The 25493-nt window shown below is 38.7% G+C and overlaps 1 protein-coding gene across 2 annotated transcripts; it reads right to left on the reverse strand.

Moving 5' to 3' along the window:
* Positions 1–8552: 8552 nt before the first annotated feature.
* Positions 8553–25102, reverse strand: myb (v-myb avian myeloblastosis viral oncogene homolog). 2 transcript variants are annotated; one of them, XM_037541006.1, is made up of 17 exons: positions 24980–25102; positions 22575–22692; positions 21884–21955; positions 20519–20611; positions 19390–19610; positions 17701–17923; positions 17253–17321; positions 16263–16367; positions 15856–16012; positions 15742–15807; positions 14863–14975; positions 13715–13839; positions 12758–12869; positions 12266–12385; positions 11939–12022; positions 11653–11757; positions 8553–10253 (listed from the first exon to the last, which is right to left on the reverse strand). In XM_037541006.1, the coding sequence occupies exons 1-17, from the start codon at positions 25000–25002 to the stop codon at positions 10140–10142; spliced, it is 1920 nt and encodes a 639-aa protein (XP_037396903.1). In that variant the 5' UTR covers positions 25003–25102; the 3' UTR covers positions 8553–10139. The 2 variants fall into 2 exon arrangements, with proteins under 2 accessions (XP_037396903.1, XP_017562645.1); XM_017707156.2 differs by lacking the exon at positions 14863–14975 and having other exon boundaries at positions 15776–16012.
* Between the last annotated feature and the right edge of the window lie 391 nt (positions 25103–25493).

Genomic DNA, 25493 nt, shown 5'->3' on the forward strand with positions numbered 1-25493 from the left:
ATATGTTTTAGGCCTGTTATGACTGTGTAAATTTCTCCAGAGCATTTCGTGTCAAACTACTCTGAATGGCTTTGTTTACATCTTAACCATTTTATTATACAGACATTGAAATATCAGTGGAATTCCCCTTTAAGATCATGGTTTGTACCTATATAGTGATCTGTTCTGTAATTTCTTTTTGGACAGTGTGCGTGAGCATGTATGCTTTTGTTTGTGTGAGGGTAACTTAATGAGGGGGGGTCGCTAAGAGGAGGGAAAAGGAAGGGAAAATGCTGCTTCTGCTTCATCAGGCTAATAATTCATTGTGACAGGTTGAAGAAACTGAATTCATGTGCCAATCTGCTTGCAACACTGAGATGGCCTGTTTTAGAAAGAGAGTGAAAAGAAGTGTGACTCAAGCACCAGGGATATGGCAATAGCAGCTCTACTGAAAAATTCTCACTGAGGCCCACTTTCTTTTTGAAGTCTTTACTTTCTGCAGTACATAATATCATCAAACGCTGAATTAATCGCGAACAAACGTGGAAGTAAAGCTCCAAGCGCTACACTTGCCTCAGCAATAATGTGATAGTTTAGCAAAATATAAAATTTGCACTTTTCCTCTTAAGTTTATCAGCCAAGACATATTTGGTTCTCAAAGTTTGCTTCTTTAATTTTGTGCTGGAGCTAAAAGGCAAATGTAGCTAGCAAGCTTTGAAAGCTTAGCATTGTGCTAAATGTATGCCTAAATCATCACACACTCACCTCAAGCTGCATTAAGCTCTTAAGCTGTTTCAATTAGATAGTAAAGAGGATTTCCAAGACTGGTATCAATAAACATGCGACACACAGGGCCATAACTAGGATCACCTTCCTTTCATATGTTCTTCTGCATTGTTGCGTTTTTCCACAAACTGATTTGACTCCTACCCTGTTATTTATTTAATGAATAATGTAACCATTTATTTATATGTTAAGTTTGCACTCAAAATACATGTTTAACCACATACTAAATCAAGTGATAGTTTCAAATTGGTTTTATTTTCTGCTTCTCTCTTTTGCATCTCTGTCCTCACTGATTACTGTAAAAGCATTAAAAAATATTAAAAATATTACAGCCACTATCTGGCTGTCTGTATCAAACCTCAGCTAATGGGAAAGGCAGCTACTCATACAGTTAATGAGCCAAAATACCGTGAATGTACCTGCCGATTTCTTAATAACGTTAGCTACATGATGCTATACCATCAATATGCCAGTTAACAGTGAACTATCTCACGCTAGTTGCAGTATTTTATGTGTAGGTAATAAAATACAGCTTTAATTTCTCATTTAGTCACTTATCTACTCTAGCCTACTACAGAGCCCGGAGCCTGTAGCCAAAACTCAGTAGCTACAGGGACTAGACTAAAGCATGCTAATTTAGCTAGCAACGTTGTGACTGCTCCATAAAAAAAAACATAATAATGGAATTTGCATTTTATTGGCATAATATGTAGTTTATGTTCATAAGCTCTTACATTTTACCATAATAGTGTTATATGTGAGCATATAGCATGTGTGCTGCACAACTGAACATCGCAAGAAGTCAAAGTTACTCTGGTACTTGTGTAGCGTCTCATATGGAAATAAACAGAGCGGGCAGTTCAGTCCGTGGCTGAACCACAGCTGTTCTGAGGTCAGATGAGAGCGTCTCACTGCTCACTGTGTAGTTTCATTGCTTTTTCCACATTGAATCTCATTAAAACTACACGAAAGCTACACGAACCTCGGGGTGCTAGTTATGGCGCTGACAACTTACTGGATAGCAACGTTGTTAAGCAGTGATTGGAGGGTTTATAAAATAGCACAGATTAGCTTGGCAGATTTTGATTAGCCATAATACAGTGACAGCACTCACAGAAAACGAATCAAATTTCATCATCCCAGAAATGCGGTATAATAAATATTCTGTACCCGTGTGGTTGGGTAGGCCTTTGATACTGTGGCTGCGCCGCTGAGTGAACTGAGTGCCGCTGTTTCTACGTTTAGTTTCACGAATGGCTAATACAAGGTGCCCCTTATAGCTAGATATGGCCATGGCTATACAGGCAAAATCTGGCTTCGAGATGGCTGCAGATACAGCTGTAGCATACTTTTAAATAACAATGTGCTATACAATGTCAGAAAGCACATTCACATGTCTATCTGAGATTGCTTTAAAGATAAGGCTGATGACTTGAACATGCAGTTTGCATGATGCTAATTCTGCTCATGAACAAGCTTTCCTTGCTAGCTATATTTCCCCTGGAGCTATAAGGCTAAATCACAGAAGACTTCAGACACTAAGCATGTCTTGGCTGATTGCTAACACTTATGAAAAGCAGAGAGCTGTGTCATTTTTTTTCTGATCTATCACTAACTAACTGATCTTAAGTTTCCATATGAGCTGGCCTATGCAAGTTACTAATAATTTGCATTTATTAGTCTTGGAAATGTATTTATAGCACTCATAGTAGGCTACTGTAAGCTTTTATTTTATCCTCAGTCCCTGAGTCAGTGAGATAGCCTTACTGAACCACAGACTGAAAAGACCACCCGGCAAGAAAAAGCAGTATAGACCAGCATGGCTGGTCACCAGCAAAACCAGCATATGTTGTGGATGCTGGTATACTGGTCAACCAGTACAACCATGCTGGGGGGATTAGCTAAACAAGAACCAGACCAGCATAAACCAGCACAGACCAGCATAGACCAGCATTGGTCTGTGCTCTTTTTTTCAGCAGGACATGTGGCCATTTCCATGGTCATCCACTTTCCCTAGAGTTCAACATTCAGCCGTTGGTTATCCTTTGTGAATTCTAGCCAGTAAAAGCTCTGTTTTGTATCTGTGAAAGTGATGTTTTGGCCAAAAATGAAGTTTATATAATCTCTTTGTCCCACGTGTAGCTGATCAGCCATGTTTTTGTTTGAGCTTTGCTTTTTGTGCACTAGAGCTATTAGGCTAATGTCGCTAACAAGTAATGGACTACTTCATGAATGATCAGTGTGTGAACTGCACGCCTGTCATGACATATTAGCCTTAAAATAGACCATGTTGGTATGTAATCTTAAATAGACCTGCTTATATGGTTTCTGGCACGGTATGGCATACTGTTATATGTAAATCGCTGCAATCGGAACAAAATCTCATGTTTCCAAAATGATAACTTCACAGATGAAGGAAAAAACATGCTTTACTTTTAATGTAAGTCAATGGAACCAGACTTTTTTCAGAGTAATTTTGGGCCGTATCTTTTGGTCAGTTCACCAGGCATTTTCAAATTATGCCAAACACTGTGAAATGACAAAAATGGAGATAAGAGGTTGGAACTGCAGTATGTATATATAGATAAAGGTACAGACAAACTGGGTTTAATATGGCTTCTACTACTGTTTTTGGCTCTGCAATGCATTTTTATCTACAGTGATGTTGTATAGTGACCAAGGCAGATTAACTGAGAATGTAGTGCAGTGAGTTGAATGCTACAGCAATACAATATTTTAATATACAAGAAGTTGCATTTTCACTAAAACAGAGGTTTTTCACTGAAAGCATACAACTGGATGCTCTCAAAAGCAGCCTGCTGCTGATATGTTAGTTACCACTGAAGGTACGTTTTTTTCAGGCCTCATTTGTGCCTAGAGAAAAATGAAATGGGTTCATTACCTGCTCTGCTAAAAGTAGAAATAGGAAGGAAAAGTTAACAGAAAAGTAATTTTAGCTGCATGTTGGTAATGCAGCTAAAGCGTATTTGGTCTGTGCTGAGTGCTGATTGGATCATTGATCTAGTGATGTCATTCTAGTGATCGGAAAAGTTCTGTAGACCACGTTTCCAATGTCAGGGAGTTGTATGAGGGCTGTAGTGTTTATATTTATGAACATATGGGGGTGCGTGTGTGTGTGTGTGTGTGTGTGTGCGGGGGGAACTCTCTGCACCTGTGTTTTTGTTTTTTGTGTCACGGTGGGGTGGTGATCTCACCCCAACCCCCCTCCTTTTTTTTCTTTTTATGTAGCTCTCTCTATTTCTTCCACTCTTTCTTCTCCCACGTCTCTCTCACCCTCTCTCTCTCTCTTTTTCTCTCTCTTTATCCACCTCTTTTTCTCTTTGCTTTTTTATCCTTCTCTTTTTGCTTTTCCTTTCTGTCTTTTCTTTTTTCTTTTCTTTCTTCTTTTCACTCTTTTTATTTCACTCTTTTCGCTCTTTATATCTCCTTCTTGTTTTTTTTACTCTCTCTCTCTTCTGTCTCTCTTTATCTTGCTCTGTCCCTTTGTCTCTCCTTGTCTTCTACTTTTTTCTCTTTCTATTGAAATTTTATTTCTCTCTCTGTCCTTCTTTTTCTCTTTCTTTCTCTCTACCCTTCCTCTATTTCTCTAACCACTCCCTTTTTCTTCCTTTTTCTTTCTTTCTTTTCTTCTTTCTTTCTTTTCTATCTATCATTCTCTTATTTTATTCTTTCTCCCTAACCTTTTCTTTCTTTCTCCCTCTCTTTCTCTCTCTCCCTTTTTCTCCCTTTCTCTCCTTCTGTTTTGTCTTTTCTTTTTCTTTCTCTTTTTCTCCTTCTCTCTTTTCTTTTGTTTTTTCTTTCTTTTTTTCTTTCCTTTTTCTTTCTTTTGTCTCTGTCGCTTTCACTCTCTCTCTGTGTTAATGGTGCTAAGTCATCAACATATCTCACACTTTCTCCAACATCTATCTCTTCCTTCCCTCCCTCTCGCTCTCTTTCTTTCTCTCTCTCTCTCTCTCTCTCTCTCTCTCTCTCTCTCTCAGACGGAGAGCAGGTGCGTGGGGCTTGTGCTCCTGTTCTGAAAGTCTGCTTCTGTCTTTTCATTGACAGGCCTTTCCGTTTCTAACCCACAGCGTGCACATTTTTTTTCTTTCTTTCTCTCTTGTTTTCTCTCTCTCTCTCTCTCTCTCTCTCTCTCTCTCTCTCTCTCTCTCTCTCTCTCTCTTTCTTTCAATTACAAATATGCCCAATGCACAGTTGACAGATGCTCTCACAAAAGAACATCAGCTGAAACAGTAGCAAAACTCTTTTTGAACAATGACTCTCTGTCTCTCTCTTCCCTCTCTCCATCTCTCTCTCTCTCTCTCTCTCACTGTCTTTATCTTGCTCTCTCCATGCTTGTCTGTCCATTCATTTAATCCTAATGCGCTTTACTGGGTTGACTGTAAGTTGACAACATGGCCTTTCAAACAATAACAGAAGTGACAGATGAAGAAATAAAAAATTTTTATTATCGATTTCACAAAACAAAATCATCATCAAATGATGTGCTGTGTCAGGTGTGAGCGTCGTGAATCTCATGTATGAAATTTATTACATCAACACAATTTTGTGTACTTTTGCCAACAACTGAAACAATAACATGATATTGTTGGTATAAGTAGGGCTAAATATTGTTTAAGATGGCTTAACACTGATACCAACAGCTTACCTTGACTTTAATACTGATTAAAGATTAAGGTGTTGGATAGTGGGTAGATTTAGGCCCAATCCCAATTTACCCCTTGGTCCTACCGCTTAACCCTTACCCCTCTGTTGTGCATGTTTACGTCTAGGGGTAGGGTGTCCCAGGTGTTGTTGAGATAGAGGGGTAGGGTGAAGTGTTAGGACTACACGGCCCTCCAAATGGGGGTTTTTCAGAGACACACTCCAAACAGAGTATTATGGGAAAAAAGCAAGATGGCTGTGCGAGCGGAAGTATTTTTTCCGTAAAAAAAAAACGATAACCATTATATTATCACATGCCTTCAGAATTGTAGTATCACATGCATTCAGAAAAAGGGCGATGTGACAATTATTTATTATTACTGACCACCCTAATTCTTCAGTAATATGAAGCTGAAGTCAGCTATTCGCCAATTTCTTGTTTGAATTTCGCAACTGCTGCACCATTTGAGGTGGAACAGGAAAATTAGCTAGCTAGCTACTGAAACATCAGCATACTACTAGTGATTTTATGCTTGTTATGAAGAAAAGAACCATAATACATTAAAACAACATTAACTAAAGCCCATCAGCGAAGTTGCTGAACTTTACCCTCCTCTGCTATCACTCAAAAAAAGAAGGGGTAGGGGTAAAAAAGGAAATGGGACTGGGCCTTACTGACCACATCAGGCTCCAAACTAATGGAGAAGTGTTGATGTGAATGATATTTAGAAGAGATGTCTTCAGTCAGAGAATTAGAAGTCTGAATTTTGGAACAAGCATGCTTATTGGCCAACCTATAATATGATAAGACTAACAACTTATCCATTGACATCTGGTGCTGAATGATATGGAATTTTTTGATACCTTACACCTCAATTTTTGCTTTTTTTAAACAACTATTACAACAAAAGTGGCTCTTTACACTGTGCTGATGCGTGGACCAATAGAAATAGTAAATAACATTGAACAAAATTTTGTACATTAGTGCATGCACATTATTCTCCTGAAAGGTTACTATTTTGCTTACTTATGCTTGGTGATGAATAAGATGGTGCCATGTAGTTTATTCATGTGAAACTAATGCATATATACAAATCAAGAAAAATTCAGTGCATCATGTTTTTCAGCGTTGACTAGTGATCAGGTGAGGAGTGGCACCATTGGATCTAGCAGATAAAGTTAACATGTGGTCAATAGGCACTTTACTGTTTTAGTGCTCAGGGCTGTGGGAGTGGAGGGTGTTGTGTGTGTATATTTGGAGTGTGGGGACGAGATGAGGGGGGGAGTGGTGGATGTGGCAGCATGAAGCAGGCAGGTGGCCACAGGGGGGGATGTGAGAGAGCAGGGCAGCTGTAAATTTAGGTCCAGATCTGAGCCTGGCCTTCATCTTTCACAGCCACACAGGAAAAGAGTTATCCTCCTGAGACACGAGCACACTTTACGCCAGCACACCAACGCACTCTCTGATGTTTTTATAACACTTTTAGGGCCCTTCATTTATTCACATCATCATCCTCTCTCACTTACAAGCTAGCGCACACACATGCTCAGCTGGACTTGGGGGACATACATATGTTCCATACTTGTATTTTAGGGTACTGGGCCAGAGCCAGAGACCAAACTTCTTTTATTTAATTTGATTCATTTTCAGTTTTGAGCATCAGTAAAAAAAAAGGAAACATGAAATGGAAAAGTACATAAACCAAAGGTTTAGTGTGTCCACTCTTTGTGTTCATTACAGCACTTATTCTTTTCAGGAGACTTGCTTTCAGTTTTTTTCCGGTTTTCTCCTCTCTCTCAAAGATGAAAGCTGTATGTACGATTTATCTGATAGGGGACAATTTTGGTGGTCTACCACGCCTTGTATGGAGGCCCACATCTTTTATTAACTTAATATTTGCCTATAATTTTGTAAAGTTCTGTTTATTTCACTTTTTTCTTTAACTTCCTCTTGCTAGAATAGGCCTAACCTTCTTAGAAATGTTTCCTGAAAATGGATAAGGGCACTTCATTTTCATTTTGCCCAGAAATAAACGGTGGTCTCTGACTTTTGCACAGCACAGTATGTAAATAGCCAGATGTAATAGTTTAACTTTAACCTCAAGAAGAATTTTTTTGCTCTTCAGTTTAAACAAAAATGAAACATGTAGCTTTCATAAAAAGCACTGTACAAAGAAAATGAATTAACACACACACACACACACACACACACACACACACACACATACACACCTACCCTAAATAGAGGAATGTGTTTCCCTCCATGTTAAGTCCATTGGGACGCCATTTACTGTACACCACTGACACCTCGCCAAGTTTAAATGCAAAACCACAGAATTTTTCACGCACACACAGACACACACACACACACACACACAAAGATGTTATATTTAGTAGACCAATAGAAATAAAAATAATTTCAGTACCTTTCTTACCTTTCTGTGTGTGTGTGTGTGTGAGTGTGTGTGTGTGAGTGTGTGTGTGTGTGTGAGTGCGTTTGTGTGTTTACATCCGTGTTCAGATGCTCTCACTAGTCTTTGATGAGGGAAAACACTCCACAGCCTGAGGGAATACAGTTAGAGGCATTTGCATGCTCTTTAGTGTAGCTGCTGATAGAGCGTTTACAGATCACTCCACAGTGTGTTTATGGGCTCTTCCCATTCAAACCAGCTCTGCTGAACTGAGCTTTATCAGCTCATTCTCATTACTCTATCGGCTCCAGCACCTCTCCTCCATTTGAATACTACAGGCATCTTCCCCACACGCTCATGTGTGCGCATGGCCACGTGTGCCACCAACACTTTTCCACAGTACTCATGTGTCCATTACTGTTACATGGACTAGAGCTAAATACATCCTTTGTAAACCATTGTCTGCTTTCATGAAAAAGTCATCTAATGAATTTACTTGATTCAAATGAATAAAAAATATATTACATTAACCCATTAAGATCCCAGACTTATTACATACTAATGCTTATTATTCAGTAACTTCAAGGACTTCACTGTGAACTGGTTGAGATATTGCAGTGTGTAATAAAACGCTGGCCCTGCCCATTCAAGTGGTTAATATAATGTTGAGTTCTCTGTATAAAATTAAAAAAAAAAAACAAACACAAACTGTCTCAAAAAACACACTTTATTCACATGGCAGTTTAAAAAAATCGTATCAAAATTGTGTAGAAAAGTTTGACGTGTATAAAAAAGTGTTTGTACTTTAAGCTAATACAAAAAAGAGGCAGCAAATAACCAAAACGTTACTGCTAAAATGTTTTTGATTGGCCACAACAGTCTTGGTATCAAAAGTACATTGTAATATCAAAAACAAGGTGACTAGTTATAAAAGCAGTAATTTCAGTGTTTTTAGAACTAGTAATACCATTGACACTCTTGATTATAAAACAAACAACAAAAACAAACGAAAACAAAAACAAAACAGTGTTATGAAATTAGGCATTAAGAAATGTCTCATCAGATCAAAAGCTCCTTTTTTTGTCACTTAGGCCTTTGATTTGAAAACATGCTTGGTAAACTTCGCTTTTCTTTGCTAGCTTGGCAACAAATCTTAAACCAACACTTTTATTTTGTTCAGCTAAAATCTCGTAGCTTTGTTGTCAGGTTTGACACAGTGCTAATAGGAGGCAGGTTCGGTCCTGGGCTTTGACTGCTTTACTGCTTTGAAATGGTAACACTAAATGAAATGCTGGGTGTCTGTGAGTTTGCTGCACCATGTGACCGTTCAGGTTTATTTCTAAACTTGGCAATGTGAACTAGGAGGCACTTGTATGTGCTTGGTTTGGTCAGGAATACATAGGCATAATAAAAGCCTTGTGTAGCGCATTCTAAAGCTGGCAGCATACTTCAAACGAGGAACATACAACATACTTAAAGCTACACTATGAAATGGAAATGTGTAATTGCATGCGATGTGTGGAGGAAAATGTTGTGATGTTGGTTATGCTTTGGACCCCGTGCCTGAGGGGATGAATCTGATGTTTGCGAGTGCTTAAAAAGAGTATTTAATGAGAACTCAGTCAAAACTAGGTGAAGGATGGTTGTCGGAGAATGTAAATGAATTATCTGTCATCATATCATCATCATTATAATGCTGATTTCACATTTGAGACTTAAAATGTTACTTTCGTTTGAAGTACACTGCCAGCTTAAACATGGTTCTGTGTTCTCTGAGGCAGCACTGTTGGGCTACAGGGTGTCAAATCATGATAATGCTTGCAGGATGCACACTCCTTACTATTAACACACAATCAGTAATCTAGACATGAGCAGGGGGCACGAATACTGGGGTCCAACACTGGCAAATGCGCCCATCGTTAATTATTTTTAATACAAAATAATAAATTATTACAAATTGTTCTTTATATTAAAATCCATACAATTACAGCCCTCATAGACAGTTAATTTCCCCATTTATAATACAAAATATATAATATAATATCATTAAAAAGGTCAAAAAAGTAGAAAAAACCCAATATTAAGTATTTCTTTGGTTGGCTGAAAATCCAACGGGTAAGTGCACAGCTTAATTGATGGCCGTGCAGTCAAATGAATGGCTTTATGCCTCTCCCAAATTGTGTACCACAGTGACCTGACCCCACCTAAGGAGTGGCCACAGAGTGTTTTCTCTTTACTTTTCTTTTCAGGATGATTGTCTTCTCTCTCTCTCGCTCTCCCTCTCTCTCCTGCTGTCCTCTACATGACGAGTGTGCGGGAGGAAAAGCTGTTGAGGTATTTGTGCGTCGGCTCAGAAGGCAGGAGCTGCTCCTCAGATTTCCCACAAAGCACCTGCTCCCATGTGCTCAAGTGCTACAGGCAGAGAGATTGAGGAAGAGGAACAGCGAGAACGACGGGGAGAGAAGTGAAAAGATAAAGAGAATGTTATATCTCACAATATGTAATTTTATGACTTTATGGCCTAATACAACACCTGGGGTCCTAAAGAAAAATAAACACAACCACAAACCATGATGAATTCCATTATACTAAATGGACGATGCTTCTTTCAGCCTTGTGAAACATCACAAAAGTCGGCCACGTCTATATAATTCTATCTTGATGCTCCTCAGTCAAGTTAAAAAAAAACTTTGAAAGAATTCCTCAAAATAAACATGCACTGAGAGCTGCAGTGGCAGTAAATTAGTGTAAGTGCACTTGTATTGTATTGAACTTGTATTGTGCACACATTTTTTGTATTGTTTCATTAACGTTTGCTGAAAGATCTCATATAAAAATCAAGTCATCCTCACTTTCCAACATTGCTCTGACTAGCAATCCTGTGTTAACATTAGCAGTAGCTCATCTAAAGGGGCACTTTCCACCACTAAAACCTCCTCCTTAATAGACAAAGAAACCCTGCTGCTTCAACCTTGAGTAAATGATTTGCCTGATTTAATTAATGTAAACATGATTTCCAGAATCCATTTTTGTTAGTTTTCATTTGGCCTACAGTCATATTTTGTCAATTCATGTATGTCTGCACTGATCATCTTGTAAAGCCAGTTTATTTTTGAATGAAAGTGTTTCAAATGCACTCCCCTTTTTACTTCTACATTTTGCTTAGTACTACCAAAAGTTTTAGTCTGTTATGGATGTGACAAGGTGATGTGAGCTGGACAGGGTAACAATTAAGTGAGATGGGATTTTCTTAATGCAATTGGTCAATTGTTCAGTACTCTGTACTGTTATACTCAGACACTAAACCTGTTTTTGTATCAGATAGAAACTTACAAAAGAATCTTACAGAGCTACAGAGGAATTACTGATGGAATAGATGATTATAGGATTATTGAAAGAAAATCTGATCATAGAAATTACTGACAAAAGGGAAAATCAGAATAGAATAATTACTGAAAGAGGAGAAAAAGTGATGTGTGTTTTAATCTTATGAGTGGATGGACAGATTGATGCTCAGGGGTAGAAATTTTTGCTCTGAACAAAGTGACATATGGAATTTACTTTATTCAGATGTGTCCATTTCCTCATATATAAAATACAGTGAAATGAATGTATTTTTCTTTGTATTTATATTGTAATATTTTATATTGTTTAACTGTTGTTTTTTTATGCACTTTATAACTAATTTACTTATTCTTTTACTTATTGTCGACAATAACTCTGTAGATGTAACATTACTTTAATGTAGAAATAATTTACATTTGAATCAATACAGAATGTACAGTACTCAGAAATATATGCACAGTATTACCTGCAGTGGGCTGCCCAGGGTTCTGCGGGGCATCTGTGGAGCTTTATGACCATCCTCACTCTTCTCTGCCCCAGGTAGCATCAGCACAGAGCTTGTCAACAGATCCTGCAGAAAACCAGAACAACAGAGGCCAGATATTACACCACTATTACAACACATATAGTAAGAGAGTGAGAGAGAGAGACCAAGAAAGAAACACAGGAAAAAATAAGGAAGTATGTTTCTATAAGCATCCATTGAAGTGTTGTTGAGTTTAACCAAAGTACATGGGTGAAAGGTCACTCACAGGCATATCGTGGGCAGGGCCACTTGAAGGGAATAGCTGGGTATGGAGATTTTGCCCCTCCCACTGAAGGCATGTTGGTTCCGCCTACAAACATAAAGTAACTATGCTATTCTAGTTCATCCTCAAACATGAATACACTTACAGTATGTCAGTGTCAGCCTGTATGAAAAGCAGAGCATGCTTACGACAATATGCTTTTTAAACAGAATTTAAAAATGTGCTGATGTGAAAAATGTATATTTGAACATTTGAATGATGTAAATCCCCACACTACTATTCGAATTGTATTTATACTGATATTTGTTACATTATTGATAAAAAACTGACCTCTTGTTTGATCTTCTTTAGGGGAGCCTGATCAAGGTGCACTCCCCCAACACTCACTTCACACTCCTGAGGCTCTTGCTTAATGCCACCAACTACTGCCTCCACAGTAGGACTATGGGACTAAACATAACAGATACCTGTACATGAATACTCACATAAAAGTACAAGAAATACAAATACACCATTCATCTAGACCGTGAGGGTCACATACTGAAGACAATATTGGCAAAAAATGATGCATTTAATTTTTTTGATTTAAAGGTGTATGTCATTTTCACATAATTAAATAATATTACATCAACAAAGTTTCACCTTTCTTTTTACTTACTTTTGGCAATAAATGTGTTGATGTAATTTATTATATTCATGTTAAAATGATGCAAACATTTGAACAAGGTTAATTTTATAAAATACACACACACACATATTTATATATATATATATATATATATATATATATATATATATATATAGTCAGACACAATGCCTCACCCTCTTCAGTGGTCCATATTTCGTGTCCTGTATGGTCAGTGCTGTTTTGAATGGGGTAGGAGTGCGAGGAGAACACTCCATGATGGAGCGCCTCAGAGTTGGTGTCCTGAACCTGTGGAAGGAATAATTCAGTTACATAAAGCCTTGTCTACAGCCTTATCCTAAAATTACATACAAACTCAGTGTCTTTTGGTGAACCAAACACAGCACAGCAGCAGTTTAGGGTCATTATTCGGCCAATCTATGGATATGGTATTTAACTTTCTTTGGCTAATAAACAATGCAACATCGTGCCTGTTACCTGTGAAGTGAGCCATGTTTCGTATTTCATTTTCAATTATTCCGATTCCTTTCTTTGGTAGTTTTCAAACATGGGGTCAAAAAAGGTTATCATGTGTTTTTGTTAGCAATCAAGATGATCTGCTTTCATATCTTTTTGATTTAAAATGGATGTAGAACCTGATTATTTCTGTGGACTGTCATAACTGCTATCATTGCTGAATGACTGTCTATATCGTAAGTAGCAATCATCAGGGGTAAAAGCTATATACAAATCGTGGAGACAGTAGAACAGAAATGTTTGCATTTTTTTTAGAATGGATTCTATTTATAGAATAAATAAATGAATAAATAAATTAAAAAAAAAAAACAAAACAAAAACTAACCTTTTGACCTTACTATGTTAAGTACCACATTTTAAAGAACTAAACCAACCTAGAAAACAGTACAATACTTGGATACAACCTGTGTTTGCACAGTTGTTGAGCTCAATAGACTAAATTCCAATTCCAGAAATGACCCTGGTGTTTTAGTCTCAGATGTGCCTTAATTTAATGTGTAATGCAGGCTGTGTTCTTTGATGGTTCTTTGCCAAAGAGTTGTGAAAGGTATCTATCTGACACCAAAACAAGTTTAATGTCTGAAACAAATTCTAAACAAACTCAAAGCAGTTCTTACATGTCATTCTCTTTCTGGGGGCGGAGAGTGAGGTCATGCTGCAGAGGTTTCTGGGAGCACACCGATGAGGGAGAGACAGGTAGACTCTGGTTATCCGAATCTGGGCTCACTGAAGCATTTAAGAACTACAGGAGAGAGAGAGAGAGAGAGAGAGAGAGAGAGAGAGAGAGAGAGAGGGAAAAAACATCTGTCAGACAGAACCCTCTATATACTATAAGAAAAACTGAAAGTAAGGTTGTGTTGTAGAAAGAAGCATGCATGTTATTGAAATGTTAGCTTGAAAGAAAGATGTGAAAAAGAAAGCTTTGTAATTTTCCTGTGTCTTATCAGAATATAAACTAAATGTTATCTTACCTCTGCCTAAAATAAAACTTTAGCATTATGTAATAAACTGAATGCAGAGGAACAGTCAAGTGCCAAAGAGAAGTATTTGTATGCTGTGTAAATATTTGTGATACATAAATGCTGGGGAATACAAATTTCTCAAACGCTAAGTAATCCATTTTACTCTTATTCAGCTGAGAAAGTAACAGAATGCTCAAAGCTTTATGGAGCAGCAGGCCACAATTACCACTTTTGCGCTCAGTTTCATTAGTGTGTTGAAATTGCATTTGGAGAACGGAAACCATTTCAGCATTGGTGGGAGAGCACAAACAGAAATAAAATCTTCCTAACTGCTGGATCAAGGTGCAAACAAATGTATTAACCATGCATGTGCACTCAGAAGTATGATCTTACAAAAAGCAACAGCAAAACTGACTGATTCAAAAACACAGTCTGCACTGTAAAAAAAAGTTAAATTTTAACACCAATGCCTCAAGTTGAATTAACTCAAACAAGCTGGAAAGTACGTTGTGTTTCAATTTGAAAGTTTTTTACAACATGATGTTCAGTTCATATTATTGCTACATGATGACGTTTACTACATTTTAAGTATGTATGGTCAACTGATATTTAACGCAGAGAAGGAACGGGATGATGGTCATGAAATCATGAAAAATCACTGATACAGGGAGATGATTACTCTAAATGTCATTGATTAGTGACTGATTGATGCAGCAATGTGCTAATGGATCAGCAAATGACTAATAGGATCATTCTATATCTACAGCTACTATTGGGTGACTTAGGGATCTCTGGGTGGGTACCTGAGAGGGAGAAAAAGGCAAGTTGTTCATGATAGAACGTTTGGGTGTGGAGCAAACAAATGACAAGAAGCCGCTGTCCTCACTGTGGGCCGGTGACGTACAGCCCTCACCACCTGCAGCCTTACGCATTTTTGACAAGCTCCTATCAGCTGGAGTTTTCTGAGAAGACCAGGTTATGCAGTTATGTAGAGGGGCCAACATTATCCTCATCACTCTGCCGATCCACTAATTCCTATATGTCTGTCATCGTTACTGAAACCCATTTATATCAATGTTATATTATAAAGGGGGCAGCACATTCATAAAGGGCCAACATGGCCGCAGGTTGCAGCCACTTTTTTTAATCAATAGGTTTAAGTTTTCAAACAACTGATTTATCCATGGTCCGCCCACAGATCTGTTTTTTGGTAGCTACTGTTTTGAGGTTGGACAAGCTATACAAAATAATGACAAAATTCCATTCAACCTAGTGAGAAATTTTCATGGTCTTAATTTAGACCTGCTGCATAACTTTGAGTTTCAGGTTTAAATGCTTCAGCACTAATCTGGACTGTGTGGTTATAGCCAATTAAATTTAGGTAGGTTTGAAATACAACAATTAATCTAACCTTAGAAAAAGAGAACTTTCATAAACTTTCAAAACAAATGAGTTTAAACTCTCAAAACTCAGTTATTTAGATTATGTTTATTTGTTGTGTGCTATCATTTCTCATTAGGTTTAACAGGATTTTTGCTAATGTTCTACAAAGCTTGCCCAATCTAGGAACAGTTCCTACAGAAAAAGGAATTTCTAGCCTGGAATGTTGCCTGGATGTGTTCTTGCTTGACTGGAATGAAAGCCAGCAACATACCAGCCCTCTTGTTAAAAAGACTGGACACCTCTAATATATGAAGTATGGTGTATCCTTCTTACTGAGTCAATGGCATCCATGAACTCCGGTAAGGCTGCCAGGACCACGCTGCTACCTGCATTGCTGCTGCTACTACTGCTGCTGCTCAAGCTGCTGCTGTTTGGGCTGTGTGTGTTGCCATGAGCACTCTCCTCAGGAAGACAGCCCTGCTCCAGGGGAGGAGCTGGCACTGACACAGCCACACCCATGGAGGTGTCAGTCAAAGAGCCCCGACCCCACCCGTAACTGGCCATGGAGATCTGTGAGAGAGTGAGAGAGGGAGAGAGAGTGAGATGGAGGAAGAGAGGCGAGAGAAAGGGAACTTGACTAGTTGAATGATGTGCATGGGGGGGAAGGAGGGGTCTGTGTTGCACAAGGAGTTAAACAGAGTTTGTGGTGTGATAAGGGCACATTGCATCACTTAGCCAAGCAGTTAGAATGTGAAATAGACCCCCAGATGCTTCCTCCAATTAATCACAAACACACACACACATGCACACACACACTCACGGGTAGTGCTTGTTGTCCCTTCAGTTCGTTCTCTGTTGACATCAGAAGCATCTCAATCTCTTTCACCCTCTTCTCTTTCTCTGGATCTTCTTCATTATAGTGTTTCTGAAACAAATGAACACAAAAATATCATAAATATGTTTAGCTACACTGAAGCCAGTTCAAAATATCTTTCTAATAGGTATTATACAGAAATATTTAACTGGGGGAATTTGACTGGGGTACTTGAGACAGGAATGCTTCCCTGTTTTTACTGGAGCAAATACTTTACTAAATATTTACAAAAGAGCATTGCTCTCAAATGTAATTAAACTTTTAAAAGTGAAATTAAAACTAGTTGATAACCAGTGGTGAACAATGACTATTAGAGATAGGCCTTCAGTTTGGGCCAAAACATAGTCAAAAAATGAGAAATAAAGACAATCTCCATGATAATTTCTATGAGTATGTTAGCGCTAAGCTAACATTTATGCACATTAACCTTTTTTTAAGGTGACATTTTTAACTTGTAAAAGACTATTCTATGTTTTACCTGAAGCCTGTAACAGAGATTAGCATTAAATGTTCTATTACTCATGATGTTTTCGTTTTCTAACAACTGACTGAGTCCTATGGCTTATATATGGATCACACAATCAGTGATGTATCTAGGACTTCTAAATGTTCCCAGGTTGTTCCTCTGTTAGTAGGTACTTAATGTAATGTGTAAGACCCCTTAGTTCAGCTCCCTAACCAATGGGGCTTGGCTGTTTCTGCCTAGATATCACAGGGAAAATATCCAATACAATTGTGTACTGACCATTTCAAGATTTTAACCTTTGTTCCTAATCAGCACTTAATGATGAAATAAGGACAACACAATAAGTGCAGCCCTTCAATACAACTAGAACAATGACACTATTAAATAAACATGAACTAGTTCCTAGAATTCCTTAGGCCTTAGAAGGCTCTGAGGTTTCCCCAATGTGTCAAACATTGTGGTAGGTTTACCTGTATAGCTGCAGTGCCATGCTGAGGGATGTTAAAAATGTTCAGCTGAAGAGCCAATGGAAACGGTACCTGAGGAGTCAATAACAGAGTGGATAAATATATATATATATATTTATATCAGTTAGATGTGATAAGTGTGTTATGTGTGAAACACTGAAAAATGTGATCAATTTAGTTGACTAATCATTTCTACATACATAAAACAATTACTGCCAAATGGAAGCCACCAACTTTACATAAAGCATTTTATTAATGTGGAAATTATGTACATACAATTCAAGGCATAATTTTTCCAGTGTGCATCAGAGTGATTATAAAGGAGAAAGACATGTCCAGGGCGTTACCAAGCTGTGTTATGTATTTGTTAACACACTGAATATGTTTGCAACTGTATATGCTGATGCATGCGATACAAAAGCTGTCAAAACAAGATGAAGGCGTTGCTCACCCTTTGTGGGTCAGATATGTAGTAGGGGTACTGGTTAGTGATGGGGCTGGTTGCCATGGAGCTGCTGGTTGGAGTGTGGCTGTAGTTGAGCAGGTGGGGGGGTTTTGTGTAGCTGCTGGTTATTGGAGTTGGGCTCACTTTAGCAGTGTGCTGCAAATAGCCCTCCTGTTCCACTTTACGCCGCATGGTAGAGTTCCAGTGGTTCTTTATGGCATTATCAGTTCTAGAAATGAGAGGATAATTATTAGGCATCCACATACACAGAAACACACACACACACACACACACACACACACACACACACACACACACACACACATTAAAATATCAACTTCTTGACTAAAATCATTTCAACAAATGTCAACTTTTTAAAATAATTCTGTCTGTAATGTAATTCAGGGGGAACTCCACCGATTTTTCAAAATTTGTTTATAATTCAATCATTAAGATTTGAACAAAGTCATTCAGAGTTGTTTGATGTGAAATGCTCCAAAAACCTACTTAGCCAAAACTGTTCACAGTGGTGGTGGTGAAAGGAACCTCACAAAAAACTAATACATGGAATGGTTATGAAAACTGCTTGTCTGATGCTTCAGACATTGCTTTGTGATAGTTTTTAAATAAGCATTCACTCTAAAACATGGTTTTGAAAGCCAATTTATGGCAGAGGAGTTATTATTATTTTCTAATTATCAACATTTTCTACAAAACCTCAGAAAATGCATGCAGGCTCACTAGTTCTCTTAGGTAGTGAATAAAATTACCATATTTATGTTGTAAACATTGAACCCCCTGATTCCTATCACCACCCCCATCAGCACATTTTTTTCCTACTAATGAACCATTCCACATCAAACTGTTCTGAATGACTTTGTTTATGTCTCAACAGTTGAATTATGCAGAAAACCTGAAATACATTTTTTGACTCAAGTAAAATTTGTGCTTTTTCTTTTTTGTTACAATGAGCCTCACAAAATGTTTTAAAATGCAAAACAGCTTTTAAGTAGAAGCAGAGGTCTGCTACTCGAGCCAGTGTTTGTTAGATAGTAGATGTGTTTTTATTTGAATAATCATGCCTCAATTTCATGCCTGTTCAAACCTCTAAAGAAAAGTTTAACATGGTTTATCTTAAGTTGAAGACAATACAAATGTGTCCAGTGGTTGCACATGAATAAATGTGTCAATAAACATAGCACAATTGGTTACTTCATTAATAATTGTGTTGATGTGATATTTTTAATGTATGTGCCACCACTTGAGTTATTTATAAGCTCAAAGCACCATTTTTCAGTGTTGTTGATTTTCTGATTGAAAATAACACATCCTCTTCAGACAACACACTTCTTCACATTTAATGCACATAAATAATTACTGCTTATTTTATGAATTTACCATACTTTAAACAAAACACCACTGTAAAAAAAAATTAAACATAAAATGTGTTCTGTGCAATGGTTATGGTACATAATATATCTAATATTTTCCCAATTTAGAAAAGTGTCATATTTAGGATTTTTCCCTGTAAAGGACGTGTTAGCTTATTTTCTCTTAGAAAATTTACAAAACATGTCATTTGACTACAGGTGTTCAAACTTCTGCATACAGCTGTACTTCCTGTTGTTTTTAGATACAGTGTGAAGTTCTATGGAAGTTGTAGTTTTTCCTAGAAGTCTAGAATAGTGCTCTAACCTGCCCGGCAGCAATTTGGCGATTTCCGCCCAGCGGTTGCCGAGCTTCTCGTGGGCCTGGTAGATGATGCGGTCTTCCTCCTCTGTCCAGGACGTCTTCTTTACTTCTGGGTTCAGGTGGTTGTGCCAGCGCTCGCGACACTGCTTCCCTATACGGCCCTTTAAGTGCTTCGCTATCACTGACCATCGCTTGGGGCCATATTTCTGCACCAGCTCAATGACCTGAGAGTTAGCCAGAGAAAAAGAGAGCGCGTGGGGGTGGGGTGGGTGGGGAGGACATTGAGAGCGGGAAAGAGCAGTGGAGGTAGGAGAGGGCCAACACAAACACAAAGAAAGGGAACTTGAATTGCGCAAGTGTGTTAAAGTTGCACACAGATAGTGGTATTTGGCTAAATATCTGTAATATCCACCTGCCAATGGCTGTCAGCAGGCCATAAAGATGGTGATACAGAGTGGGCCACCTGCTCCGTACAGTTAATCATTACAGTGCTCTATTCCACTCAGCAGATCCAAGGCTTACTTTCTGTTCCTAATATTATGATAGTCTAAAATTAAATCAATGAAAAATGATGCATTGAAGTTCTCATGTTTAAGTGTGCATAATTGTCACATTACTAAAATAAATGACATCAACACAATTATTGCTAAAGGTAAATGAAAAAGAAAATGTGTTGGTGTAATATATTTTAGCCATGGATGCAATGGAATCATCTAAATTTCAATGCATCCCTTTTTGATTTTCCCAGTAAAACTAAGTGAACACATCCTCTGCAGAGAACACACTTCTGTATATTTACATGAACAACTACTCTTTAGTGGCTAAATTTAACAGATTGATCAATCAAATAAAACATAAGAAGTGACCTGTGCAAAAGTTATGGCATGTTTTATATTTTAGGTTTTTGTTCTTTCCCCAATGTGTTAAGTTCAGTGATTAAATAGACATTGTGCACTAAAATTTGCAGAAAACCTTTACTTGGAAAGTCAACAAGACATTAAGTTTGTTCCAGCTTTAGCATACAACTGTAGCTGTATGATGTACAGTTGTTGTGTGCAGGTGCACTGAAGTTGTAGTTAGGCAGTAGTTGTGTTTTCCTTGGTACTTAGGGTCTAGCTAGAGGTACACGTACCCTCTGGTCCTCCTCTTTGGTCCAGGGTCCTTTAATCAGCTCAGGGTTGAGGACTTTCTGCCAGCGGTGCTGACACTGAACATCTGTACGGTTCTGCAACAAACACACACCCACACACATGGTTACTAATTTGTGTCTGTCTCAATGGAGCTGGTTCAATTAGCATGTGTATTTGTTAACATTGCACACAAACAAAATATGTCACACTAGTACCACTGCTTGCTTTTAGTTTCCTTGTTTTGGTAAGAATTGATGAAACACATTTTATTCACTTGTAACCACTTTTGAGACTTTAAAATGACAAAAAATCAAATACTGTTTTTTTAGCCTTGCAATGCAGTACTTTATGTCTGCTGAGTAGTGTAGCACACTAGTGTAGCAGTTTTATACACACATATAAGTACAAATGCTTAAACACTTTATTCAGATTGTGTGAAGTTAAATGATGTCAACTTCTGAATTTTATCATGTACACTGAAAAAATGGTGCTTTAAATTGAACTTTTACAAATGAACAAAGTATGCTACATTTATATATTTACACAACTGTTGTCTTACTTTCTGTTTACTTCATTTAGCAAGAATTATGCTGAGGCAACATTTTCAGTTCATATGCAACCGCATGACATACTGGAATCATGTACATTCAATGAAAAGTTTAATGTGTACTACATTTAGACTCAGTTTTATAGACCAATATTAAGCCTAACCCTGGATTAAGAGAATTACCAAAGGTGATTCACCATTGTAACTGTAATTTAGTCCTATGCTAGACTTAATCCATGTCCGGGACCCCTTTTAGTGCTATTTTGGATCCATTAGTTGTCCCAATACTCCTATTTTATGGGTTAATACTGAACATGGGAGCATTTTTGCCCTTTGCCCCTGTTCATTTCTGAAGCTCTGCAATGTGCTAACAGGATGTCTCTGGTGTTTAGAGCTTGATTCTGTAATGGTGCGAGAAGCCAAGGCGAGGCGGCCAGGTGTGTGGAATCCCCTCTGAGCATTTCAGAAATGAAACATCTCCACTTTCTGATTCTCACTCACTGTGATTTACACAATGCTGATCTATTTCTAAAACAAAACAAGTTGTCATGCTGTGCCCACTGTATCAGCAGGTGCATGGTGGATTCTGAAAATATTAAACACAACCCCCCCACCCCCTGCAACCCCCATCATGGACAACCAACCTATAAGTGATGCCCAAATACACAAATTGGACTGTGAACCATCAGATCTATTGTACCTGATCCTTCTAGCCATTCACATGCAAATACTCATATCTAATACACCACGCCTAGCTTAACTCCTCTTAAAGTCCCAGAATACACACAGACACACTAAAAACACACACACACATACGTACAGGCAGGAAGCTGGCAATGACTTTCCAGTCTTCTGAACCATGGTGTTCCACCAGACGCTTCAGCTTCTCATCCTGTGGAGAACAAGCCAAACACCATCACAGCAGAAGAACAAACATAAACAAAGAAAAAAGGTGAAACTTTCGAGATTGCTCAGTGGAAAACAGCAAACTTAGAATCACATAACAAGTTCCAGTGTCATATAAATGAATACACTTAATCTACTGTGCTTAGCTCTACCTGGTCTTCTGACATCCAAAACAAAAAATACTCAAATCCTCTTAATAATAAATAAAAAAAAATCCTTTTTCCTGAGAATAAAGACAACTATAGAGTTTGTTTTTGAATTTTATTGTTATCTTGCAGGAGTTCAACCTAGAGTATAATTAACATTATTGTGATGAATTACATCACAATACGCTTTTCTGAGCATACGGTGTCTTGTGAAGTATCAGAATTGTATACTTTTGCCATATCACCCACCTTACTTAATTCTTTGGACCCTAAGTTTATTATTCAGTTATTCGTTTTAAAATGCATTGTTAAGTACTTACTATGAATTACTGAGTACCTATTATAAATGAACAATAAATACTATTCAGCTATTAGGCATGTTCAGTAGTTATGAAAGTGAGGAACTGAAGTTTAGACCTACATATGAACCCACAAGAATCCAACAGTACTTCTGCATACCTCTTCACGCGTCCAGCGTGTTTTGCCAAGGTGCCGTTTTCCTGTTTTGGCTAATGGGGCATCATAATCGTGATCAAAAATCTCCACATCTTCCTCATCTTCATCGCTGCTGTAAACACTACAGATGGGGAGAAGACATTTGAGTGAGTGAGAGAGCAAGAGAAACAAAGGGAGAGGGAGGAGGGGTAATGAGGGGCAGTAGTGAAAGTGAGTAGGGCAAAGGGGAGGGGAGGACAGGGAAAGAGAAAGGGGAGAGAAGTAAAGTGAGAGAAAAAGAATGGACTTGTTATTAATTCACCTGTGACCAACAATTACATTTAATATGAATGGCACAGCATGTCAGTAATCAAACTGGATGGATCTAAAGGAAACATAAGATCTCAGATATGGACAATGACAGGTTAATGAGGAGAGCGAGTGTGACGGATGTTGGCATATTAAAAACAGCCCTATCCTGTCATCGTGTCATATATAATAAAAAATTGAGCGATAACACAGTCAAAACAAAACCGGAGTGGCTGAACCTGTAGTGCCAGCAGGCTGAGAGAAACCTGTTCTGGTGTTTTTGGTTTCCACAGATACGCTAAGCGTGAACATGGACTGGCAGTGTTTCCTCACTGCAGCGTGTTGAGGCCTGCACAGGTACTGTCACAGCCACATGCTCTACAAACTCACCTGGCCAGCTCTCAGCCAATTACAATAACGCACAGTGTAGTTGGAACACTGAGAGCTATTGGCCTTTGTGTCAGCGCTGTGTGTGTGCGCATGTAAGCCTAATGTTTATCATTACAGCTTAGTGATCAAACCTACAGATAAAAACAAAAGATAAACACGAGAGGACAACCATAAACAGGACAACACACTCACAACCCCCCATCCTTGTTTGAAGAAACCCTCCACAAGAGGATGACAGGAATGCCTAGTCATTTTGAAAAGCTCTGTCTCATCAGGAGGGGATGAAATGAGTGTTGCAACAAAATAGCCTCTTTATTACGTACCTGTATTGTAGCTGAATATGTGGATTTGCTCATTCATGAAAACTGTATCGAAACTGCGCACTTAACCCATAAATGTCCATATCTGATTCAGTTTTCTGTGCCTGAGCACAAAATCAGAAGTCTCAATTTCATCATAGTGCATGGCTTAAAAGCAAGCTTTATCATTTAGTGTGTTGCATGGAATTTCGTCTTTTGACCGATTTTTGCATTATGGTCAAAAAGCGTTTTCCAGTTACATGCCATAAAAAAGAAGTAATAAATAAATAAATGAATACATCCACTGGTGCTGTTAGATATTCACCCAGGGCATAACTAGCCAACATGTCAGAGCAAACTGCATCTTTTCCCAAACCATATTAAACATAATATTTATCAAATCTACAAAATAATCTTCCAACTACATCTCTATTGTACGACTCGTTTTCTAGGATGAAAAAAAGGCGCTTTCTATGGAAGTTAATATTTACTCATAGTAACACAACACCATGCAAAGGAATTCATAAAATATGCTTATAAAGTAAATATCATGTATGATACATGCTGCAGTTTTACCGGGTTAAATGACATCATCTACTGTTCCAGAACAAACCGAGCCGTCATTCGTTTAACGTTACTAACGTGGACCGCACGCGCACACACACGCTCAGCTTTGTCCTTAAGCTGCGCGAGCCGTCAAGCGCTCGTGCAGAGTCGCGCGAGTCATGGTGGCGCGTTCGCTGGCGGTTTTTTTCGTTTAAATTCTGCGTTCTAAACAAAACAGAGGGTCTGTCGCGGTTTCCCCACAGCTCGCAGTGTACAACAACAACTCCGCTCAGCTCCGAGGGCGAGCACGACTTTAAACGCTGGAAAGTGGGCGAACGAGCAGAGAAGAGCTCAATTCAGCCTCGCAAACGCAGAAAACAGGCTAACAGCGACGTTTCGAAAGACCGGCGTGACATTAAACGTGTTAGCATGAGCTAGCAAAAGGTCCAAACGAGCTAGAGAAGAGCCGCTAATGTTCCCTCCGGTCTTCGCGCTGCTCCGCGGTTACCGTCGGCTCCCACCAGAAGACGAACTGCCCGTCATAACGGAGCCGCACGTGCAAAGCGAGCCACTGAATGAATGGGTTAGAAAATGAAACCGAGCCGCTCCGTCGCCACCGCGCGGGGGTCCGCACGCGCCACACCGGGCAATGAGTTAATCCACCTGTTCCCGCAGCGGCGCGAGCTAATGCACTTAGCCACCAGCGCGTGCGCTCGAATTACTCACAACCATGTGCGAAAGAAACACTTGTGGGAGTCGCGGAGGTCATTTCTGCACAGACGGCGTGATAAAACAGCGCTAACCTTCGTAAAGAGCTGAACTCGGAGTGTCTGAGGTAGATAGAAAAGTCTGAGGTGAGTTATGAGCGCTGCCCGTTGCCGTTACCTGTGTCTCGGGCGCCTCGACATCCCGCTGCTCCGTGCAAGGTGGAGAGGAGTGTGAGTTTGTGTGCGTGTTGCAGCTATAAGCTCCCAGGCTCCGCTTTGAGAAGGAAGTGGATGACATTAAGTTCACTAAAGGGGAGTGCGCGCACTATGCCAGACTGTAAACACACACACACACACACACAGACACATACACACACACACATACACACACGCAGGTTTGTTTTTCTACAATGTCAGGACGCGGGTTCATATGCATGTCTTACATATATTCTATATGTTATTACACGTATCTAGTAATATCTGCATGTATGTATATGTACAGTATATGCATATTTGCATAATATATGTACAGTATGATGTATGTGTATGTATATGTAAGCACTTATAGCCGTTATATGTAATACATGTATAATGCTAGCCCTTGTGTGCAATAATAATAAGCCCAATATACTAAATATATGTACATACCTATTCGGAATGACTAGCATCTGTCTTTAGAGTCCTTACATTGG

The sequence above is a fragment of the Pygocentrus nattereri genome, chromosome 9 (genome assembly GCF_015220715.1).
Source record: "Pygocentrus nattereri isolate fPygNat1 chromosome 9, fPygNat1.pri, whole genome shotgun sequence".
Lineage (NCBI taxonomy): Eukaryota > Metazoa > Chordata > Actinopteri > Characiformes > Serrasalmidae > Pygocentrus > Pygocentrus nattereri.

Bases quoted from the DNA above. Each gene is read 5' to 3' on its own strand.
- myb (XM_037541006.1), bottom strand. From the start codon at position 25,002: ATGTCGAGGCGCCCGAGACACAG. The intron at 20,612-21,883 runs GTACGTATGTGT...TGTTTGTTGCAG, and splicing joins TCATTGCCAGCTTCCTGCCT to AACCGTACAGATGTTCAGTG. The intron at 15,808-15,855 runs GCAGCAGTAGTA...TGGTCCTGGCAG, and splicing joins AAACAGCAGCAGCTTGAGCA to CCTTACCGGAGTTCATGGAT.